The 23,311-nt window shown below is 37.4% G+C and overlaps 1 protein-coding gene across 6 annotated transcripts in view; it reads right to left on the minus strand.

Annotated features, from left to right (window-relative positions):
* The window catches only part of CEP83 (centrosomal protein 83), a 141,437-nt gene that overhangs the window by 20,090 nt on the left and 98,036 nt on the right, over positions 1-23,311 (minus strand). For all 6 annotated transcript variants that reach the window (XM_060025379.1, XM_060025377.2, XM_060025376.2 and 3 more), the window contains 7 exons: positions 20,415-20,666; positions 17,239-17,370; positions 10,403-10,517; positions 8,986-9,130; positions 8,723-8,872; positions 2,933-3,008; positions 110-267 (listed from right to left, as the gene is read on the minus strand). In XM_060025379.1, coding sequence (XP_059881362.1) covers positions 110-267; positions 2,933-3,008; positions 8,723-8,872; positions 8,986-9,130; positions 10,403-10,517; positions 17,239-17,370; positions 20,415-20,666 — 1,028 coding nt within the window. The remainder of the gene's footprint in view (positions 1-109; positions 268-2,932; positions 3,009-8,722; positions 8,873-8,985; positions 9,131-10,402; positions 10,518-17,238; positions 17,371-20,414; positions 20,667-23,311) is intronic.

A 23,311-nucleotide genomic window follows, 5' to 3' on the forward strand; every position in this document is an offset into this window, starting at 1 on the left:
CTAGTTCCCAAAATACAGTCAACACTGGAATCATCATTAAAAGAACTATATATAATATAGCAGAAAGAAGAAACAGTTTGTACATAAAAAAAAAAAGAGCAAACTCTACTTTTCAACTTCTAGTTGTGCTTTTTCAGCTTGGCTTCTTAAATTTCGGCATTCCTGTTTTAACCTCTCCACCATTTCCTTCAGTGTTTGGTTTGAATTCAGCAACTCATTCTCTGACTGTGCAAGTGAGGTCACTTGGATCTGCAAACTACTGATTTGCTTAAAAGAGAAGAAAGAAGAGAAATATAAGGCCACTAAACAAATGCAATAGAATATGAGAGACACAGAGGACACTAAGCATCTTCCCTCACATATGCCACACCCAACTGATGTGCCCTTCAGGACACCCTGAAATGAAATTATAAAAGGCACCAGCATTAGAGAAATGCAAATCAAAACTACAAGGCGATATCATCTCACACCGGTCAGAATGGCCATCATCAAAAAATCTACAAACAACAAATGCTGGAGAGGGAGTGGAGAAAAGGGAACCCTCTTGCACTGTTGGTGGGAATGTAAATTGATACAGCCACTATGGAGAACAGTATGGAGGTTCCTTAAAAAACTAAAAATAGAACTACCATACGGTCCAGCAATCCCACTACTGGGCATATACCCTGAGAAAACTATAATTCAAAAAGAGTCATGTACCACAATGTTCACTGCAGCTCTATTTACAAAAGCCAGGACATGGAAGCAACCTACGTGTCCATCGACAGACGAATGGATAAAGAAGATGTGGCACATATATACAATGGAATACTACTCAGACATAAAAAGAAAGGAAACTGAGTTATTTGTAGTGAGGTGGATGGACCTAGAGTCTGTCATACAGAGTGAAGTCAGAAAGAGAAAAACAAATACCATATGCTAACACATATATATGGAATCTAAAAAAAAAAAAAAAAAAGGTCATGAAGCACCTAGGGGCAAGACGGGAATAAAGATGCAGACCTACTAGAGAATGGACTTGAGGACACGGGGAGGGGGAAGGGTAAGCTGGGACGAAGTGAGAGAGTGGCATGGACATATATACACTACCAAATGTGAAATAGATAGCTAGTGGGAAGCAGGCGCATAGCACAGGGAGATCAGCTTGGTGCTCTGTGACCAGCTACAGGGTGGGATAGGGAGGGAGGGAGATGCAAGAGGGAGGAGATATGGGGACATATGTATATGTATAACTGATTCATTTTGTTATAAAGCAGAAACTAACACACTATTGTAAAGCAATTATACCCCAATAAAAACGTTAAAAAAAAAAAAAGGCAGCAGCATTAGGATCGTATCTTAATATAATCAGAGACCATCAAGAACCCTATTCCTCAATCTGCCACTGAGTCCTCTCTCTTCTTCCCCAAATAAGCAGGCCAGAAGAGGTACTAGAAATGGGGAGAAGTGTCATTAGAAGGAGAGCAGGGAGGTGAGCAAAGAGAATCCAAATATTAGTCTCCTAGCCTCCGAGGAAAGAACAGATTTTAAAAGGTAAGCTGGGAAAGCTGCTAAGAAAATCCATTCTCCCACTCCCACAACATTGTGATTAGCAACCCTTCCAAAGGTTCTGCTCTCTGAATAGTCAGGAATCATAAATGCAGGTAGGATCATTCTCACATTGTTTTTGAGTAGTTTTTAAGCATTTTATAGAGTGTTGGGCAGAAGAAAGATGCTCTGAGAAACCTAATGAATGGTAGGGATTCCTTGGCCTCTAGAACCATTTATCAAACTGGGAAATGTCAGGCTTCTTCATCCCAGTTTACCTTTATCTGGGAGTACTTTTTCTCATTAAAAGTAGCTAATTATCTAGTTACAGATTAACAGGCTAGGAGATTCACACTGCTCTTAAGTCTTATCCAAATAATTCATTTGGGACATATTTACACCTAATTCTTGCAAAAGCCATTTTACCAATTAATAAACAAGTATTCATTTTTCTTTCACTTTCTTCTACCTCTCTAAGCCATTCTCTTGAGAGAAGTTTGGAGGCAGAGAGTCAAGTGACTTCAGATCAAAAGAATCCATTACAAGACTCAAGAGCCAAAATAAACCAGATTCTTTACGCAATAAATGGGAAATAATTCCATTACTTCCTGATGGTAGCAAAGCCACATACAGAACTGTATAGGTCCAAAGAGCAACTGTCAGAAGAATAAAGTAAAAAGGTATGTCTCAGATTTCTATTTTAGAATGAATTTCTCCATGAAGAACTATTCAGTCCTTTTAACTGCAGCGGTAAATATAAAACTTGTATTACAGCTGGTTGAACAAGCAACTTTCAAAGAGCTTAATACTTCTCCATATCTACAGGATGACAGAAAGCCCAATGTCAATGAAACTAGATAACTTCTCTCAGAGTATCACACATTATGCCCTCCTACTTGGAACTTAGAAACCATAACTATACATGCAAAGCAATGCCAGCTAGCATGCAAGCATAAATCCTAAAAATGGAATTTTCACTCCTCATGATTTGTTTTGCCCATATAAATCTTTCCCGAACCCAAACAACTTTAATTAAAATATGAATTTCCTTCCATAAATACAACTCTTAGATTTCATAGGGATATAATAAAAAATAGCTCATGGAATAAGAAATGCAAAGTTACAAGTCAATCACACAAGTAATTCAAAATACTGCCCTTTAAACTATAATTTTAAAAAAATTCATTATGAGCCACAGCATATAAATATCTTAAGAAAAACAAAAGCAGCTTACTAAACAAGAGCTTAAAGAGGTCTAAACACTTTACATATCAACTTCATCAATTCATTATCAATTGGAGTGATATTTTCAGAATATTTATATATACAATTCCAATAAAGATTCAAAAACAGATTTAAAGAAGCACTTAAAAAAATAAAAGCAAAATGTTTGCTAAAATAATACCTGTTTCAGGTCAGAATTTTCATTTTTTTCTTTCTCTGCATTTTCAATATTCACAATTTGTTGTTGAAGTTTTAACCTAAAAATCACAACCCAACAAACGACATTATTAAAAATCCATAGTTCATATATTTCACTGAATTAGACAATCATATTATTGAGTGCCCATATTGACACAAGGCACTGTGCTATATAAAGTGATAGATTCAAAGACAAAGATTTTGACTTCAGGCAACTAAGCTGTGTCCACATATAATTAAAATGTAACAAATTTCTGCTTTTGCTATGGAAAAATCTACAAACTATGGGCATAGAGAAGATGAGAAATCAAGTCTATCTAGAAGGATGAGAGACTACTACATGGAGATAAAACTCTGGTGGGTAGGATCTTGATAAACACAGGGAACAGCCTGAAAAAATGGCTTTGGTGGAGGAGTGCCTAGTGGGTCAGTAAGGCAGGAGAAAGGAGTCCAGTTTAGGAGAAGCTATCTTATAGCCATACAGTATTTCACAATTTACAAAATGCTGTCAGATATACTGCTACTTCACCTTCACTCTACTGGGTTATAGAGCTCCTAAATGTATCCTAAATGCCTACCATGATGTCTATAGTATAACAGGCATTTAATTAAGGTTGGCCAGTTGTAATAATTTCTCATAACAGTTGTATGGAAGTAAGCAGAGTCACCTTTATAATTCCAGATAATACAGAAGAAGAGGTTGAGGCTTAGCAAAGTTAGGCCCAAATCACACAGCTACCAAGTAGCCAAATCAAGATAAGACCCAGGTCTTCTCACACCCAAGTAAGTATCTCTGTCTCCCACTTCATTATGCCGTAATTATACTGATTTTAAATTCAGAATTTAAAAGAAAACTATCTAGTACAGACACCATACTGTATTCTATAAAATATGAGTTTTCATCCCTGAGATGAATGCACACTTACACAATTTGTGTCCTTTTCAAAAGGAATGATACATTCTCAGCCAAAACCTTAAAACACAGTGTATCCCTGGTGACCAAGGGACTAACTAACCTCATGAGAAAGACTATACACTTAATTAGCTCTGACAGGATAAGCCCTCAAACTTCCCTTTTAAAAATCCTTCATTTACCTCAAATATAATTTGCTTGGCACGTACTAGATATAGTTTAGCATTATTAGCATGCCTTTTCAACCCAATTAGAAATGCTTCTTGGGAAGACAATATTCTCAAAGGCCTAGGGCTGTGCTTTAAACACTAATACCCTGAGAAAACCATAATTCAAAAAGAGACATGCACCACAATGTTCACTGCAGTACTATTTATAATAGCCAGGACATGGAACCAACCTAAATGACCACTGACAGATGAACGGATAAAGAAGATGTGGCACATATACAAAATGGAATATTACTCAGCCATAAAAAGAAACAAAATTGAGTTATTTGTAGTGAGGTGGATGGACCTAGAGTCTGTCACACAGAGTGAAGTCAGAAAGAGGAAAACAAATACAGTATGCTAACGCATATATATGGAATCTAAAAAAAAAAAAAAGGTACTGATGAACTTAGTTGCAGGGCAGGAATAAAGAGGTAGACATAGAGAACAGACTTGATGACATGGGGTGGGAGGGTGAAGCTGGGGCGAAGTGAGAGTAACATCGACATATATACACTACCAAATGCAAAATAGTTGGCTGGTGGGAAACAGCAGCATAGCACAGGGAGGTCGGCTCGGTGCTTTGCGATGACCTAGAGGGGTGGGATAGACACGGTGGGAGGGAGGCTCAAGAGGGAGGGGATATGGGGACATGTGTATGCATATGGCTGATTGGCTTTGTTGTGCTACAGAAACTAACATGGTATTGTGAAGCAATTATACTCCAATAAAGATCTATTAAAAAAAAAATTCAGTAAGTATCTGTTGTTGGACTGAATGAACCAACCCAAATCCTGGATTACACATTTTAAATGCACAAGGTGGTTGGACAATATGATATGGAAGAAACAATAAAATACACTGCTCCTGAGATATTTACATACAAACACCAGAAACAATGGACCTAAAGGAAGAGGACCAGTCTTGCTCTTCCTGTGCTCCTTTGACAGTACCAATCATACTCTTATTCTGTAATTCTAGCTATACTATTACTCCCTCAAACTTTCTGGGCATTTCTCCCTTAAATGTTTAAGGTTGTTATTAACTTGGAGCTTTTAGGTTACCAAGTTAATAAAGGTTTCTTTCTACAAAACCATGGAGATGAAAATAGGGGAGAAAACACCATGGGTCCTAGCTCCAGTCCAGAGTTAGAAAACTTAGGCCCCAAGTATATCTCAGCTCTGGTCGAGATTTTGGATACACATGATAAATCAACAAGAAACAAGACCGAGTTATGAAAGCGTTAGTGGCCTGAATACTTTCTAAATAATTATGTAGATATGAAGAGAAACAAAAATGCCCTACCTATAAAAACTGAAGCCAAAGAAACCATTGGTGAAGAGTATCTGACTATCATTAAACATGAAAGGAGTAAGAACACCATTTTGGTAGACTATAAGAGATGATCTACAAAATTTTCTTCAGTTCACTTTGCTGAAGCAGTGCTGGGTTAGAATTCATAACTGATAGGAGATTTTTTATTTTTTTTAAGAAGAAAATTAGTCCATGATTTAAGATCATTACATTTAGGATTCTAAGGGATAATTACATAAGTAACCTTAGGGGCTTCTCTGGTGGCGCAGTGGTTGAGAGTCCGCCTGCCGATGCAGGGGACACGGGTTCATGCCCCGGTCCGGGAATATCCCACATGCCGCGGAGCGGCTGGGCCTGTGAGCCATGGCCGCTGAGCCTGTGCGTCCAGAGCCTGTGCTCCGCAATGAGTTAACATACTGCTCAAGAAACTATCATTCAAATCTTTTTTGTGTGTGTGATACGCAGGCCTCTCACTGTTGTGGCCTCTCCCGTTGTGGGAGAGGTATTGTAATTACCTGTATTACCTGTAATTACCTGTATTAAAAGGTATTGTAATATTTTTGTCCATAAGGGACACATTTAAAATAAAACAATAAATAAAGCTGAAAATAAAGTGAAAAGATGTACCACAAATATGAACAAAAGGAAAGAAACAGTAGAAATGTTAATATTAAACCATATAAAATTCAAGATAAAACATTAAAGGAAAAATAACAAGTAACCATGAATATATATGCACCTAAAAAAATCTACAGCAACAGTTGTCAGAAATCTATGAAAAAACAGATCAACAATTGTAAAATAAAACAGGAGTAATAACAATATCAAACAAGGTGGAATTCAAGCAAAAAAAATTAAATGACAAAAAGAAAAGTGCTTTTAAATGCTAAAAGCCACAATTCATAATTAAAGTATAACTGTTATGATTATCTATATACCAAATAATATATCAATCACCTACGAAGCAAAAAAATTACAAGAAATTTAAGGAGTCATAGATAGAAACACACTAACACAATAATAGGAGACTAATATATCACTCTTTGTACAAGACACATGAAGTGGACAAAAAAAAGTATACAGAAGACCTGAACATCATAGTTAGTAAGGTAGATCTTATGGATGTATATTTCAAACTTTATACTCATAATTGAGTACTTTCTTTACTAGTCCTTATGTAACACTCATAAAAATCAATCATGTATTACAGGTCTGAGACTGAGATAAGGCAAGTGAGGTGCCCAGAGTGAAAAATTTAAGGAGACACACCCCAGGTTTCCTGCAAGTCCAATGTCAACACATAAGAGTGAGTACCTCTTTAAATTTTGCACCCTGGGTGCCTCACTGGCTTTACCGTAGTCCTGGCCTTGATATATTAGGTCACAAGGAAAACATTAGAGTGTTCCATAAAGCAGAAATAACAGAATCAATACTCTGACCACAATGAAATAAAACTAAAATTTAACAACAAAATAAACAAGAAAGCCCTATCACCTGGAAATTCAAAATCCTTCAATCACTTACCCGTGATTGTATTTGGAGACAAGGCCTTTAAAGAGGTAACGAAGGTTAAATGAGGTTATATGGGTGGGTCCTAATCCTACGACTGGTGTCCTTATAAGAGGGAGAAGTACCAGGGATACATGCACACAGAGGAAAGCCCCTGTGAGGACACAGTAAGAAGGTAACCAATCTGCAAGCCAAGGAGACAGGCCTTAGGAGAAACTAAATCTGCTAACACATTGAGCTCTGAGGCTTCTAGCCTCCAGAACTGTAAGAAAATTAATTTCTGTTGTTTAAACTACCCTGTCTATGGTATTTTGTTGTGGCAGCCCTAGAAAACTATTAGTTTCACCTTCTATTAAACAACTATACCTTCTATTGCTTCTTGGGTGAAAAGGAAGATGCAAATTGAAATTAGGGAATTTCTAAAAAATAATGATAATTAAAACACTGCATATCAAAATCTATATGATACATTTAAAAAGCAGTGATAAGAAAATTCTCAGCATGATACTTTTACCAATAAAGATGAAAGAATGAACATTAGTTGAATTAAATTCCCAACTCAAAAAATTTTACTCCAATAAAGATCTATTGAAAAAAATACTATCAAAAAAATAAAACCTACTTAAACCCTCAAAAAAACACACCAAAACCAAAAAATGAACAAGTAAACTAAAAGGAAATACAATATACAACATGACGTTAGAAAACTAAGAACCCACAAAGCAGCTAGTAGAAAATACGTGACTTCCGTAAGGTCATAGGATACAAGGTCAATACATAAAAATCAACTATATTTCTTAAACATTTTTTATTTCTTTAATGTTGTATCTATTTTATTTATTTTATTTTTGGCTGCACTGGGTCTTTGTTGCTGTGCGCGGGCTTTCTCTAGTTGCAGCGAGCGGGGGCCACTCCTCGTTGCAGTGTATGGGCTTCTCATTGTAGTGGCCTCTCCCGTTGCGAAGCATGGGCTCTAGGAGTGCAGGCTTCAGTAGCTGTGGCACACAGGCTCAGCAGTCGTGGCTCACGGGCTCTAGAGTGCAGGCTCAGTAGTTGCGGCACACAGGCTTAGTTGCTCTGTGGCATGTGGGATCTTCCCAGACCAGGGCTCGAACCGGTGTCCCCTGAGTTGGCAGGCGGATTCTTAACCATTGTGCCACCAGGGAAGCCCCTCAACTATATTTCTATATGTCAGCAATAAACAATTAGAAAGTAAAATTTTAAAACATAACTCCACTGATAATTGCATAAAAATGCTTAGAATTATAATGTAACACAATATGAGCATGATATATACAATGAACACTACAGAACTCTGATGACAGAAATTAAAGATGACCGGAATACATGGAGAGATAGGCCATATTCATGGATTGGACAGACTCAAAACTGTTGAGATGACAACTCTTCTCAAACTGAGCTACAAATTCAGTGCAATCCCAATCAAAATCTTAAGCCTTTTTGAAAATGGTTATAAGCTGATTATTTACAAGGAAAGGCAAAGGACCTAGAAGAGCCAAAACAATCTTGCCAAAAAAGAACAAGGTAGAAGACTTGCACTACCTGAATCAAACTTACCATGAAGCTACAGTAGTCAAGAGAGTGTGATATTGGTGTCAAGACAGACATACAGATAAATGGAATAGAACAGAGTCCAGAAACAGACACACTCACATATGGCCAACTGAAACCAACAAAGGTATCAAAATAATTCAGATATGGAGATCTGGGTGAAAATTATATGGGAATACTCTGTACTAGTTTTACAATGTTTTGTTGGCTATGAGATTATTTCAAAATGAAGTTTAAAAAAATATGCATATATAACCTAATACTCTGAAGTTCCCTCCTGGCCGACTCTTCTGCCATCTGTGAAGCTCGCAATCTCTCTTCACACTGATCCTTTTCAGATTGCCTCCTGACATCATGTTCCACTTTCATTTTCTCTAAATCCGCTAATCTGCTCTCAAGTTCTAGCCTAAAACAACAGATGATAATTATATTACAAGAACTACAATAAGGATGATATGACAGCAAAATGTTTTCATTTGCAAGGAGATTTAACACAAAATAAGGTAATTAGGTACTTACTTTTCATTTTGTAATACCACAAGTTTTTGGTAACCTTCTTCTTTGGCAGCTTGTACTTTACGTATTAATTCACGGTTCTTTTCTACTAAAAGCACTTTGTGGTGTTCAACAGCTGATGTGAGAATTTCATTGTCTGACTGTAATCCTAGTATTTTTTTTTAAAGGAGAAAACTGTACTGTATTCAATGTTATTAAGAAGAAAAATTGCAATTAACAGCAAATATTCGTAAGCTGATAAGACAAAAGAATATAGAAAGTAAGTCTCTCCAGATACACATCTCAAAGATCTTTACTTTGTTGGTAAACTTTTCTTAACGAAAAAGACTACTACTCAGACTTAATTTGTCATTTTATTAAGCACTCACACAGAAACACTTTAACAAAAGGTTATATACATTTACTCATTTGGATCGTGAGAGCTGGGGACATCAACCTGGGTAATACTGAAAGAGGTTTAAATACTTAACTTTTAAAAGGGTTCTGTAACCTAAATCCCACAGACAGCATCATCATAAAGCTAGCTGGAAAGCAGAATGAATAAAATCACAGAAGCTTTTGAAACTTATCAGAACTGTTAGATATCTAATACAAATTGGACACTTTCAAGTTTGTCCAATGAATTCACAAATTTTCCTCGTAATGAAATGACAAGTATTTTGCATATGGAATAACTAAAACAAATTCATATCTAACTCAAAGTTTAAAAAGAATGCAAAACTGGATCTCAAACTCTTTAAGTTCCAAAGAAAATATGCTCCCTAACTCTGTGAAAATCCATGAGTCAACATCAAGTAGAAATTAATAATGAAAATAGTCATTCATCATAAGCTCTGTCTGAAGCTGAAACTAGAGGCCAGTTCAACTAGAGACCAACTTCATGACAGCTGCAGGTCCAGGCAGCTTATTTAAGTACTTAATAAAAGTCAGAAATAATATAATTTCTGAGAAATCTTGATGAGAAGGACATTCTAAGACTAAATTGGAGTTTAAAAATAAGCTTAGGCTGAACTAGGCCCAATAACTGGCCTAGGGTCTACATAAAAAAAATTTTAAACTTAAAAATTGGACCTGGAACCCACTTATATATTCTTTAGATTTTAAATGGTCTGATATTAATAATCACATGATCTAAACAGATTTTAAGTTATATACCCAGGAAGTATGGAATCCTATCTATAAAGTTTCACTTAATTTATGTATTAATCAAATAACAATGATATAACCATAAGATTGTTTTTTTAAAAGTTACATCACAGAATGAACATTTAACATACAAATAAAAACAATACATATGTGTGCTCTAAAATTAAAATTCAATTAAGCTTAAAATTGGAAATAAACTTCAGTTTGATCTATTTTAGTAATTTGAGTTTATATGTGAAAGTAACAGTAAAAAGCATGGGAAATCATATATTACCATCCAGTTCACTTTGAATTTTATTCCTTTCTCTTTCTAGCTCACTCTTAGCTCTTGCTGCCTCCAGTTTGATGTCTGTTATTTCTAGTTTGTTTGAATGTTTAAGTTCTTTTACCTGTTGATAATTAGAAATTGCAATTACTATTGGTCATTTTCTTGCCACTAAATGCTAACCCAAAAACATTAGTAGAAATGAGAAAACACTTTGGTAGCAGAGTATAGAGTATAAGCACCTTCCAGCAGGGAAGATGCTTCAGTTCCTGGAACAGTACTCAGCACCAAGAAAACAGTCTCTTCCTAACAGAATTGAGTCATTTCTTTCAATAGCAGGTGGGGTCATCGGGCTTAATCTTGCCTTTAAAGGCTTAACTGCAAGTACCTAAAATCTAATAGTCAATGACTGAAACATCCTCAGGGAAAAAAAAATTGAAACCTTCCTCTAAAAAAAACTGCTGGTGACAAAATGGCATTTTAGGTATAAGGAACAGCATATAAAATGTTATAAAGGTAGAACGCCACCTGGTCTGCTTGGAAAACAATGAACAATGTGTCATAGATAGAGCAGAGGAAGATGTGAAAACTGTGGAGTGGCAGGGAATAAACTTTATATGCCATACAAAAGGGTTGTATATCCTCTTAGCTGCTGAAGGTGGCACAATCAACTTTGTTTCAGAAAGTTAACTCTAATTGCAAGTGTGCTGGATTAAGAAACTGAAAGTAAAGAAACCAATTAAGAGGCAAAGGACTAACAAAGGGGACAAGAAAGAATAATCTATTGAAGTTGGTGACTAAATAGTGTGTGTGTGTGTGTATGCTGGTAGTGGGATAAACAAGTACAAAATGTATGAATCTAATTTAAACCTTTATTGCCAAAACCTGATTCTTTTAAAGCCCCAAGGTGAATGTAACTAATTGTCAATATTTTCCATATAATTAACCACATACCAATCTCAGCTTTTCCCTGAGACATTCCTTTTGAAAGCTGAATAATTATAGTTCATAAGTGGTATTCCTTAGGCTTCCCTCGAGGTGCAGTGGTTAAGAATCTGCCTGCCAATGCAGGGGACACGGGTTTGAGCCCTGGTCCGGGAAGATCCCTCATGCTGCGGAGCAACTAAGCCTGTGCGCCACAACTACTGAGCCTGCACTCTAGAGACCACAAGCCACAACTACTGAGCCCACGTGCCACAACTACTGAAGCCCGCATGACCTACAGCCCATGCTCCACAACAAGAGAAGCCACTGAAATGAGAAGCCCGCACACCGCAACGTAGAGTAGCCCCTGCTCACCGCAACTAGAGAAAGCCCGCATGCAGCAACGAAGACACAATGCAGCCAAAAATAAACAAAAAAATTTTTTAAAGTAGTATTCCTTTGTTCATTCAATAAATATTTATTGAGCACCTATTATGTGCCCTAGCACTGTCTTAGGAGCTGGGGATACAGCAGCGAACAAGAAAGCTTTGTCTCTCTAATCATCTGTACTACTCTCTTAACAGTTTCCATATCCCTGCCCTTTGGTGAGGGGCTTCTAAAATTAGGTACAGTACTATATAATGAGGATTTAACCAGTACGGATATAAAGGTTAGATAAACCTGCATTCTGACATATTATACTAATGTATAAAACCATGAAATCAGAGGAGAAAATCACAAATATATACAAGCCAAATCTGTAAAATATAAGATGGTGGTAATAAGAGGGTAAAGGATAACTTACTTGAGTGCAATAAAAGGCTATAAAAACTAGAGATGGGAGTTAGAAATAAATCAGGAAGAGGTCCTAGAGCCAAAGAGGGTGAAGATGAGAAACAGAAGTGTCTTACTGGAGGAGACTCCATCTATGAAAGGTCTTGGAAACATAACAAGGTTTCCTGCAAATTCCTCACTTAAAGGAAACAAGAAAGTCAAGTACTGTGCTGCCTTTGTACTGCTAATAACCACACTAAGACACAAATTAACCTGTAGATTTTCAAATGACACAACACAAAATGAATACCTTGTGCTGACATCAGATTTGCATTTTTAAATCTTTCTGAAGTTCTTTTCTATGAAAGCAAGTCTCATTGAACAATGTTTACAAAGCAGCTTTGAAATACTTTCAGAGCAGCTAAAAAATTGTATTTATTTTAAAATTTAAACTTTCTATAGATTGGGTTTTTATAATTTCATGGACAGAATTTATAAATGCTTTAAAATTTGGAAGAAATACAACTACAATGAAAATCTACTTTCTATGACAAATGTAATCATAACCTGCTATTATACACTAACTGTAGAAGGTTTGAATGACACAGCAGTTCATTAGCAAACCACATTGTAGCTGCTTTATATATGAGGTGGAAAATCAGAGCCATCTTATTTTGTAGAATCTTTCAACGAGAAGAACTACAAAATATATAAAAAACATATTTCTTAATTCATTCACTGAGATTTACTGAAATGAGAAAACATTTTTCAATTAAACTATAATCAGTGAAACTGAAAGAACACTGATCGGAAGTCAAACGACAAGTCTATCTTCAGAACTACTTCTATTATTAAAGTAGTGGTATATGCTCAAGCAACATGCATTCAAATTAACTTATTTATGGACCCGGATGAGTTTTTCTTTAGTGCCACATTTCTAAAATACTGAATGCACTCACACTAATAGTAATTAACTTCCAAAATGATATTAAAATTATTTTATTTATTAAAAATGGAAAAACGTATATGAATATTTATTAGATATGATGAATAAAAACACTTTCTATGAGTAATATGAACCAAATCCCAAATAGTTATAATAAAGTTTCTTTCTGCCTCTAGATTCCTAGTTCTTAACTTTTGTAATCAAGCATCAAAAATCCTAGGAAAACTAGGGATCTTTTCTTAAATAAAATGCACAATGTTAAAATGCTGAAAATAATTTGAAGAGATTTACACTTCCGTGTGCCAAGCTACCCTGTTCTGCTTTTATTTTTCCACAATATGTTTTCCATGTAGATTCTGGTCTTTACATTGTGAATTTGCTTTATGCTTTTGATACAACAGAAGTACTCAGAATATTAGCTAGTACTAATAAAACTTTAAGAAATGTAACAAAGTAGCAACAGTAAGCATTTTATAAGGGTTCAGAATCTATTACACACACACACACACACACACACACACACACAGAGAAAACAATATACATAAGCCAGAAGTTCAAATAAAGTTGAAAAAATGTATTACTCAAGAAGCTCTTGATGTCAATTCCAAAGAGACAGTACTCAAACTCTGATCTTTTTCAAAGGTCTGAGATGGTATGACCTCATAAACTTAGCTAATAAGGTAATTCTGTGGGATGACTTCCTTAAAACTGTACATTTTATTGGAGTTCTAAAGCTCAAACACCTCATAACAGGAAGAATTTATCTCATTGAATATTAGATATCTTTAAGGTCATCATTTTTAGGCCATCTTTGGTAATACTTTTTAATCCAAGACACCGATAGTCACAATGACATAACTCTGTTCAAAAACCTAACAAACATTTACAAATTTGAATAACTTAGACAAATACACCCCAGGTGTTCCTCTGCATTGCAAACAACCATTTGTGAGAATTGCAAAATGTGGATGAAAATTTCAAGTTGCAAAGATAACTGTGACAATGTTTGAAACATTATTTTAAAATTTAACCTTCCAATGAAATCTTTTTATATGCAAGATCTCAAATGAAAACTTGGTTTGTCTGAAGTTGGTGGGTGGTTTTTAATAAACCATTTATATGCATAACAATGCAAGTATGCCTTTAAAAAGACAGGCAACTCTTAGCAATGTGTGTTAATAAACATACAATCTGGAAGTGTAAAAGAGTATATATTTGCCATAGAAAAAACTGGGTAGACTATCTCCCAAGGGTGGCATCTAATACATCTAATATTATGGCTTTGGCTTTTCAGGCACAGAAATCAAATTTTGTCACCACACTTAAAGACCACTCTCAAGGCTGAACTCACATTACTAAAGTTTACAAAGAGTGATCTATAAAACCAGAATGTCAGTTTATTAATTGCGAGAAAAAACTATAATGGAAAACTAGAATACTCTAACTCTGAAGAACCAGTGCGTTCTCTCTCCCTGTAGACAAAATTACAGAGGAAATCACATAACAGTCAGAAAGTTGCTTAGGGCTCATGCAGTCAGAACAAAAGGAATGGGATGAATCGATTATTTCATGGCCACAAACTAAAATAGATTGAGGTATTCCTTTCCACAGTAAGAATGATCTCTTCAATGGGACCAGAATACTCACACTCTGCCAACTAAAACTCTCTCTTGCCTCTGTCATAAACACTGTTTGACTGTGGACAAGGAATTTACGATGAATGCATTACTCCTCTAGATAAGTTCATATATTTCTACTAGGCTACAATAAATTCCCTCTGGTCTAGAAACCATTTTGTTTTTTAAGGTGATTTTACATAACTCTGCTCTGACAGAAATATAATACATGATCTCACTGATTCAGACATCAGTCTTATTTTCAAGTTCTTAGAGCTGACCCAAGTACTACTAATAATAGCTAATATTCAGGTGATTATATATTAGACCTTATGCTAAGTGCTTTATGCATAATATCTCATTTAATCTCTGCCACACTCTATAAAGTAGGTATTAGTCTGTTTTATAAAGGAAAATGCTAAAGTCTTCAGAGAGAAATTAAATTGCCCAGGTCACACAGCTAGCAAGGGGAAGAAATGGAATTTGAATATGTCTGACTCCAGAACTGATATTCATTGCGGTATTCTATAAAATACTTTCATCATTGCTATCCTACTTCTGGTTACTGGATTCCTTATATACATTGCATTTGAGGGGGAAAAAAACCTCTAAGTTCCTGGGAAAAAGGTGTTCAAACCATTATATTCTTTTAAAAATAACAAATGCGGGCTTCCCTGGTAGCGCAGTGGTTGAGAATCCGCCTGACGATGCAGGGGACACAGGTTCGTGCCCCGGTCTGGGAAGATCCCATGTGCCGTGGAGCAGCTGGGCCCGTGAGCCATGGCCGCTGAGCCTACGCATCCGGAGCCTGTGCTCCGCAACGGGAGAGGCCACAACAGTGAGAGGCCCGCGTACCGCAAAAAAATAAATAAATAAAATAAAATAACAAATGCAGATCATGCTGCTGCTATTAATTTACTCATTTAACAAATATTTATTGTCTACTGTGTGCCAGCACTGTTCCAGGAGCCAGAGATACAACAGTAATAAAAGCAATGTCCCTGCTGTCTTGGAGCTTATATTTGAGGCAAAGGGAGAAGAAAAGACAAAAATAAACAAATATATCAGATGGTGTTAAGAGCTATGAAGAAATATAAAGCAGGTAAAAAAGAGAATAAGGCAGAGGAAGAAGGAAGATGGTATTTTACAAAGTGAAGAAAAAAAAGTCCTCTCTGATAAGGCAACATCAGAAATGGGTGAGGAGGGGCTTCCCTGGTGGTGCAGTGGTTAAGAATCCACCTTCCACTTCAACTATGAATGTTGACTACAAACCATCGTAGTATTAACAGTACCTGCAACAGATATTTTCATATCATATTACATTTTTTGTAGATATTTCAAAATATCATTAATACTTATCACTGCTTCAAAATTACAGTAATTTTTAAACTCATCATGAGATTTGGTTTTAATGCATTAATAAACATATTTCTGTATCAAAAAAACAAACAAACAAACAAAACACAGAATCCACCTGCCAATGCAGGGGTCACGGGTTCGATCCCTGGTCCGGGAAGATCCCACACGCTGTGGAGCAACTAAGCCTGTGCACCACAACTACTGAGCCTGCGCTCTAGAGCCTGTGAGCCACAACTGCTGAGCCTATGTGCCACAACTACTGAAGCCCACATGCCTAGAGCCCATGCTCCGCAACAAGAGAAACCACCTCAATGAGAAGCCTGCGCACTACAACGAAGAGTAGCCCCCGCTCGCCACAACTAGAGAAAAGCCCGCATGCAGCAACGAAGACTCAACGTGAGCAAAAATAAATTAATTAATTAAAAAAAAAGAGAAATGGGTGAGGAAGAAAGCTATATACATATGTGAGGGAAGACCATGCAAGGCGGGCAAGTGCAAAGGCCCTGAGGTAGAAGTAAGCTTGCTCAAAGAAGAGTGAGAAGGCCTGTGAGGCTAGAGCAAAGTGAACGGGAGGGAAAATGGACTATGACGGCTGAGCAAAGATTGCAGGGGCCAGATCACACAGAGCTCTGACAGGGTAGAGAGTAAAGAGACCAATTAGGAGGCTATTGTAAAAACTGGACTAGAGTGGTCACAATGAAAGCCGTTAAGAATTGGTCAGGGGCTTCCCTGGTGGTGCAGTGGTTAAGAATCCGCCTGCCAATGCAGGGGACACAGGTTCAAGCCCTGGTCCGGGAAGTTCCCACACACTGCAGAGCAATGAAGCCCGTGCGCCACAACTACTAAGCCTGCACTCTAGAGCCCCAAAGCCACAACTACTGAGTCCTCGTGCCCCAACTACTGAATCCCGCACGCCTAGAGCCCGTGCTCCGCAACAAGAGAAGCCACCGCAATGAGAAGCCCACGCACCGCAAGGAAGAGTAGCCCCTGCTCACCGCAAGTGGAGAAAGCACGCACGCAGCAAGGAAGACCCAACACAGCCAAAAATAAATAAATAAATTAAAAAAAAAAAGAATTGGTCAGTTTCTACATGTATTTGGAAGGTAGAATAAGATCAAAAAAGAGACTTCAATGTAGGGAACTAAGCTACTGAAACACAAAATTCCTTTGTCATTATACAGTCTCAAGCATTCTAAAGAATAAAGCAAATACTTAAGACAACTTACTTTACTGGTCAATGTATTTATTTCCCGTTCAGCTTTATGCAATTTACTAATTAAAGTAGTGTTTTGTTCATTGCTTGATTGTAGCTCTTTTTCCAAGCGTTCAGCCTGTAGTTTAGCTGACTGTTTTTCAGCCTTTTATTAAAATAAAATATTTTAAAATTTGTTGACAATTTTTCAATTATATAAAAACAAAATAAACACTATTTAAATAAATGTAATAATCATACTACCCCAAATTATTCAAAACCTCAACAATATTAACATATACCGAAGTAACAAGAGTTTTCACAAAGCAATTGGTAGAATTCATATGCAAGATATTTGCTCCAGGAAATATGCAACAAAGTTATCTGGACAAACAACTTATCAACAGCCTCCACCAAGATAAAACCCATACACTTCTCTCATGAGAGAGAGAACCTAACACACTCACTTGATACCTATTTACTACTATTGTGGACATAATTCAAACAAGCATTTTGGTGGATTTCAAGTACACAGCAGATATGAAAAAGCATATTACAAGGTAGAGGGGAGGGCTTATGTGTAGTAGTAAGAAGTGAGAACTGAAAATCTAAAATCAATGGAGATCAGAAAACAATCCCCAAGAGATTAAAAATTCAAAATCCTCGACTAATCTGGAGCTTCTGGAAGTATGGGCAAAGAACTCAATAGCTCCTGAACTCATCACATAATATTCTTAATGAAGTAAGCTGTCAAGAAAATTTCCAGTTGGTAATACTCATAGTACTCTTTAATTAGAAAGGGAAAACTAAATGCTTTTTAAAAATACTTCTATTCAAAATAGTTAAAATGAAAACATTTTGCATTTAAAGGATAAGCTTCAGTTCTGCAACAGCTCATTTCCTATATATCTTAAATATGATAAGGAGTGTATTCAGCAAATAATTCAGAAAAAAAAAAAACCCTATTTTCCTCACATAAAAAATGATACTCTTCAGGCACAATGATAGACAAAAAAAAAAATCAAAGAAAGGCAGGCTACCTGTCATGTGTGTATTTTCATTTCATCTGACAAATGATAAAATGAAATACAGGCTCTTGTGAAAGAACCTCCCATCTTTTGTCATCATTCAACTGGTCCTGAAAATAATCACTCTAAATGACCTCAATGCAAAGTTTCACACTGAGATCACATACCATACTCAATCGCAGTCATCCCACTGTCACTGTGTAAATACGTTAAGGATAGAAGGATGGCAACATAAACACTTCATTCTGAACTGCCTCACGTCTAAGGTCCAATGATACTGACAATTTAAATTCAGGAAACCACTAAATACTGCCAGAAGCTTCATCCAAAAAATAAAAAGGTGACTTCTACTCTTCAAAACATATTAATGTACTTCTTGTACCAGTTTGCTGTCCAGAAAAAAATCACTACTTTGGATTTGGATATTGGATTTTAATTACAAACTAGGTGCACACTAATTTCCCTCCAGTTCAAATTACCTCACAACTATTCTGAAGAAAACAAAACATTTTGGACTGCTCAAAATAAAATTTTAAAAACTATCAAACTAGTATATTTGCTACACGTAAGACACTAAGGACTAGGAGGAATAAGCATTATCTCAATAAAACTGTAAAGGGGTCCAGAACATGTCACTGTGGAATAAGAATTATTTGGAGGTGAAGGCTTTTGAGAATCAACAGACACGGGACAAAGTTTTTTCCTGAACTCCTCTTATCTGTCTAAAAGTAGAGCCTCTAAAAAGAATTTAGGGCTTCCCTGGTGGCGCAGTGGTTGAGAGTCCACCTGCCGATGCGGGGGACACAGGTTCGTGCCCCGGTCTGGGAAGATCCCACATGCTGCAGAGCGGCTGGGCCCGTGAGCCATGGCCACTGAGCCTGCGCGTACAGAGCCTGTGCTCTGCAACGGGAGAGGCCACAACAGTGAGAGGCCCACGTACCGCAAAAAAAAAAAAAAAAAAAAAGAATTTAAGTGTTAGAAGTTCCCTCCGCAGGGGTTTCATAACTAGGGAAGGCCAACTTCTATCACAGAAGACAAGAAGTCAACACCAGGATAAGAAAGCACCTACACAAACAACATCACAAAATTATCATATCTGCCATCTGTTTTCCTAAGGGCCCGTTTATCTTTCCTAAAAGTCATTTCTTTTCCTGTAAGTGTCCTTTCTCCCCCTCTCTTTTCCTTATTAGAATGGTATATACGCCCCAAACTACTACTGCCTCTTTGAGTCACATTTTTCTGTGAACTCCTGTTTACGTACATGAATAAAAATCTATCTTTTCTCTTGCTAATCTGTCTGTTGTCCGTTTAATTCACAACCCTTAAACTCTGAACCTAAGAGGGTAAAAGAAAAGTTTTTCCTCTCCAACGACAGAAACAAGAACTTTCATAGGAGAATACCTCTAGGAGTACCAGCTTAGCTCTGCCAGCTCTTTTCTTTCTCTAATGAACTCAGGGAAATAATTCAGTAAAGGCTTATATGCATTAGTAGCCAAGTTCAATTTTGTAACTCCGGCAAGAAGCTGTCATAATATAAGTATGGTATTTCTGTTGAAACAGGATTTATGATTTTAAGATCTTGAATCCCAGTGTAAGGAAATAACTAGAAAGAAATTGCTCTTTCTGGTTTGAGATGACTTTAGTCTTCAGAAACTCCATTTTTTTTTGAATTTTGCATATTCTACTCTGTGGCACTGTAAAAGTTAAATCATTTCAGATAGGCAACGTGACTCCCAAAGAATAAATAATCCCCTTGTAAATATGGTAGCATAGCTATTGCTTATGAATCAAGAGCTTTCTTCTTTACAAAAAGTATATATACTCTTGGGATTCCACAAATGCGTCAGCGTTAGATTGGTGAGCAGACATTTATGCCCTAAAAAATCAAAGGCTTGGGCTTCCCTGGTGGCGCAGTGGTTGAGAGTCCGCCTGCCGATGCAGGGGACACCGGTTCGTGCCCTGGTCCGGGAAGATCCCACATGCCACGGAGCGGCTGGGCCCATGAGCCATGGCTGCTGAGCCTGCGCGTCTGGAGCCTGTGCTCCGCAACGGGAGAGGCCACAACAGTGAGAGGCCCGCATACCGCAAAAAAAAAAAAAAAAAAAAAAAAAAATCAAAGGCTTGTCAACTGCACTTTAAAAAAAGTACGCGATAGTCTACCGGGAAGCAATTAAAACCTTACCTCCAGGGATCTGACTGTAGCCTGCATCTCAGCCAACTGCCGCACCTGAATTCTCTGGACATTTTCTACCTGAGCACCAGAATTTTCTTTTTCAGCTCTCAATTCTGCTACTTCGGCCTCTAAACCTTTTAATTTCTGACACAAATGGACTTTTTCTCGAACAAGTTGCTCCACTCGTTTGCTGTCTCTTGTGGGGTCAACACTAAGCAGCTGGTTATGTAGTTCTTCTTTATCTTTCTCCAGTCTTGCAATCTGATGACAATTTGAAAGAAAGCATACAACCTTAAATTATCGAATTTTCAGCCATGAACATGCTTTACAAGTCAGTAAATTAAAATTTAGAATTGTACAATATGAAAAAAAAAGCTCAGGTGGTAAAATGAAGTAAAAAGGAAAAAAATCCTAAAATGTCACATTCTTCATTCTGTACTTGGCATGACTCAAATGTGAGGGCAAGGACCTTGTCCTATTTTCCCTCCATCTCCCCGTGGTGCCTAGCACAGGGCTTCATCAGTTGCTGACTAAAATTCAAAATTATAAGTAATACTATAAAATAATAATTAAAAATATGTCAAGTATTTTTAAATTCATCAGAACATTATAAGGGTTTATGCAAGATCATATTGATCTTGCATAAACTGATTACTCCTAAGCTTTTCCTCATGTGACAGTAATTCTTGGGCTATATCTATACTAATAAAATCATCTATTCCAAGGCAACTTAATTTACAAAAAAAGCTGCTTGTCCATATAAGTAACAACAAATGTGACTGATGAGAGCTTTTAAATAATAGCTGAGAGTTTCTTAAAGCCCTAGTTGTAGTGATGGCCTAGTTCTTAATTCTCAGATCCAAGAAAGAGCTGAAAATCATTACTCCAGGGCATGTAGACAAATCACCAAGGAACTTGTTGAACAAAAATACCAGTGGTCTTCTCATTCATGCCAACCATCACTGACAGAGCTCATGTGCCCCCAAATCAGGGGATTTCAAACTGCTTCCTAACCTCTGAGGCACTTCAGAGGCCCCTTACCTCCAGGAATGAGGGTCCAAACAATCACAGTAAAACTCATTCTTTTGGGCTTCCCTGGTGGCGCAGGGGACACGGGTTCGTGCCCCGGTCCGGAAAGATCCCACATGCCGCGGAGCGGCTGTGCCCGTGAGCCATGGCCGCTGAGCCTGCGCGTCCGGAGCCTGTGCTCCGCAACGGGAGAGGCCACAGCAGTGAGAGGCCCGCGTACCGCAAAAAAAAAAAAAAAAAAAACAAACCTCATTCTTTCCCTCTGCTGATCTCGCCAACTCCCTATCCCCTACTATCACCACCAACAAACCTTTGTTGTTAACCACAGCAGCTCCTCTTTTTAGTCTCTTTTTATATATGGGGTTTCTTCAGGTGATTTAACTTAAAGATTCAGTTGTTTAAAAAAAAGAAAAAAGAAAGTTAGAAGCCACTGCTATAAACAGCACCAGGGGTTGTTGTAGCCAGGAGGAGCTTAGCAGGCTCACTCTAAGCCAAAAGGACTTAAAGTAATGCTCTGCAGCCTGGGCAAAAATGGCCCAAGGGACAACTGATTGCTCACTTTGCTATAAGTGAATCTAAGAAGTGTGAGACCTCCACCCCAGGGCAGAATGTGTTCCTCATCTGTAAAATGAGAGGTTAGAATGAGGCCCTCTAAGATCCTATTCAGTTCTAACATGTAGTGATTCCAGTTAGGTTTTGGACATTAAACTGAAGCTGCATTAAAGATGTCAATGGGAAATACAGGTAGAGCTATCCACAGAAGGCAAATGCCATTTCTTACCAGAAAATAAAATTTATTATAGAAGGCAGCTGTAAAATTCAGGGTCAAGCCCTCAAAAACTCAACTAATTAGTGTCTCCTATTTTTCCTCCCATCCTTTACATAAACATTACCCCCAAGGTTTGGTCCCCAACTACCTTTTTCCCTCCATATTCTCTTTCCTTCAGCCAGGTGTGTGACTTTGTGGAAGTCACTTTTTCACTTTGGCATCAGTTAAAATGAAGGGCTGGGCTGGAAGATCTTTAAGAAACCACTTAGCTTTTGCATGAGGAAATCCAAATATTGTTCCACTGTGCTATATCAGAGGTGTGGCAGCTCATCGATATGAAACTCGGGTTCAAACAATGGTGCCCTTTACTGAGTACTTAATATGGATCAAGTGCTGAGCTAAGTGTTATATATAAAATTGCATTTAGTAACCATAATTTATCCTGTAGTCTTCATTTTACATATGGGATCAGACAGCTAATGTTCATGACCAGCATGCTTCCTATGTTATTGCTTCCTCCAGTAGTTTTAAAAGGCATCTATGTGATAGTTGAAGTGAGAGCTGAAGCTCTGGACTGAGCTAGGTAATACCAAATTCAGGATTAGATCTCACATTTATGACTCCTTAACAAGAGTTCTCTACCAAGTCACTCCTCCCAAAACTGGTAATCACTGCCTTCTAACTTCTCTATTCATTCGTTCATGCAACAAATATTTATTGACTACTTACTGCATAGGCAGCACTGCTCTAGGTATTAAGGGTACATTAGAGAACCTAGCAGATAAGCAGAGACAGCCAGCCGGCTCTCAGTATCTAACAGGATTGGTTCCAGGACCTGCTACAGATACCAAAAACCAAGGGCTCAAATCAGTCCTCTGTATGGGCGGGTTCTACATCTGCCGATTTGACCAACCATGGATTGTGTAGTTGACCCTTGAACAACATGGGTTTGAATGGTGCAGGTCCACTTATATGCAGTATTGTATGTGTATTTATTTTTTAAAATCCAGGTATAAGTGGACCCGCACCATTCAAACCCCATGTTGTTCAAGGGTCAACTACAATCATAAAACCTCTGTTCTGGAGGAGCTCATATTCAATCACTGCT

Source organism: Delphinus delphis, chromosome 11, assembly GCF_949987515.2.
Source record: "Delphinus delphis chromosome 11, mDelDel1.2, whole genome shotgun sequence".
NCBI lineage: Eukaryota > Metazoa > Chordata > Mammalia > Artiodactyla > Delphinidae > Delphinus > Delphinus delphis.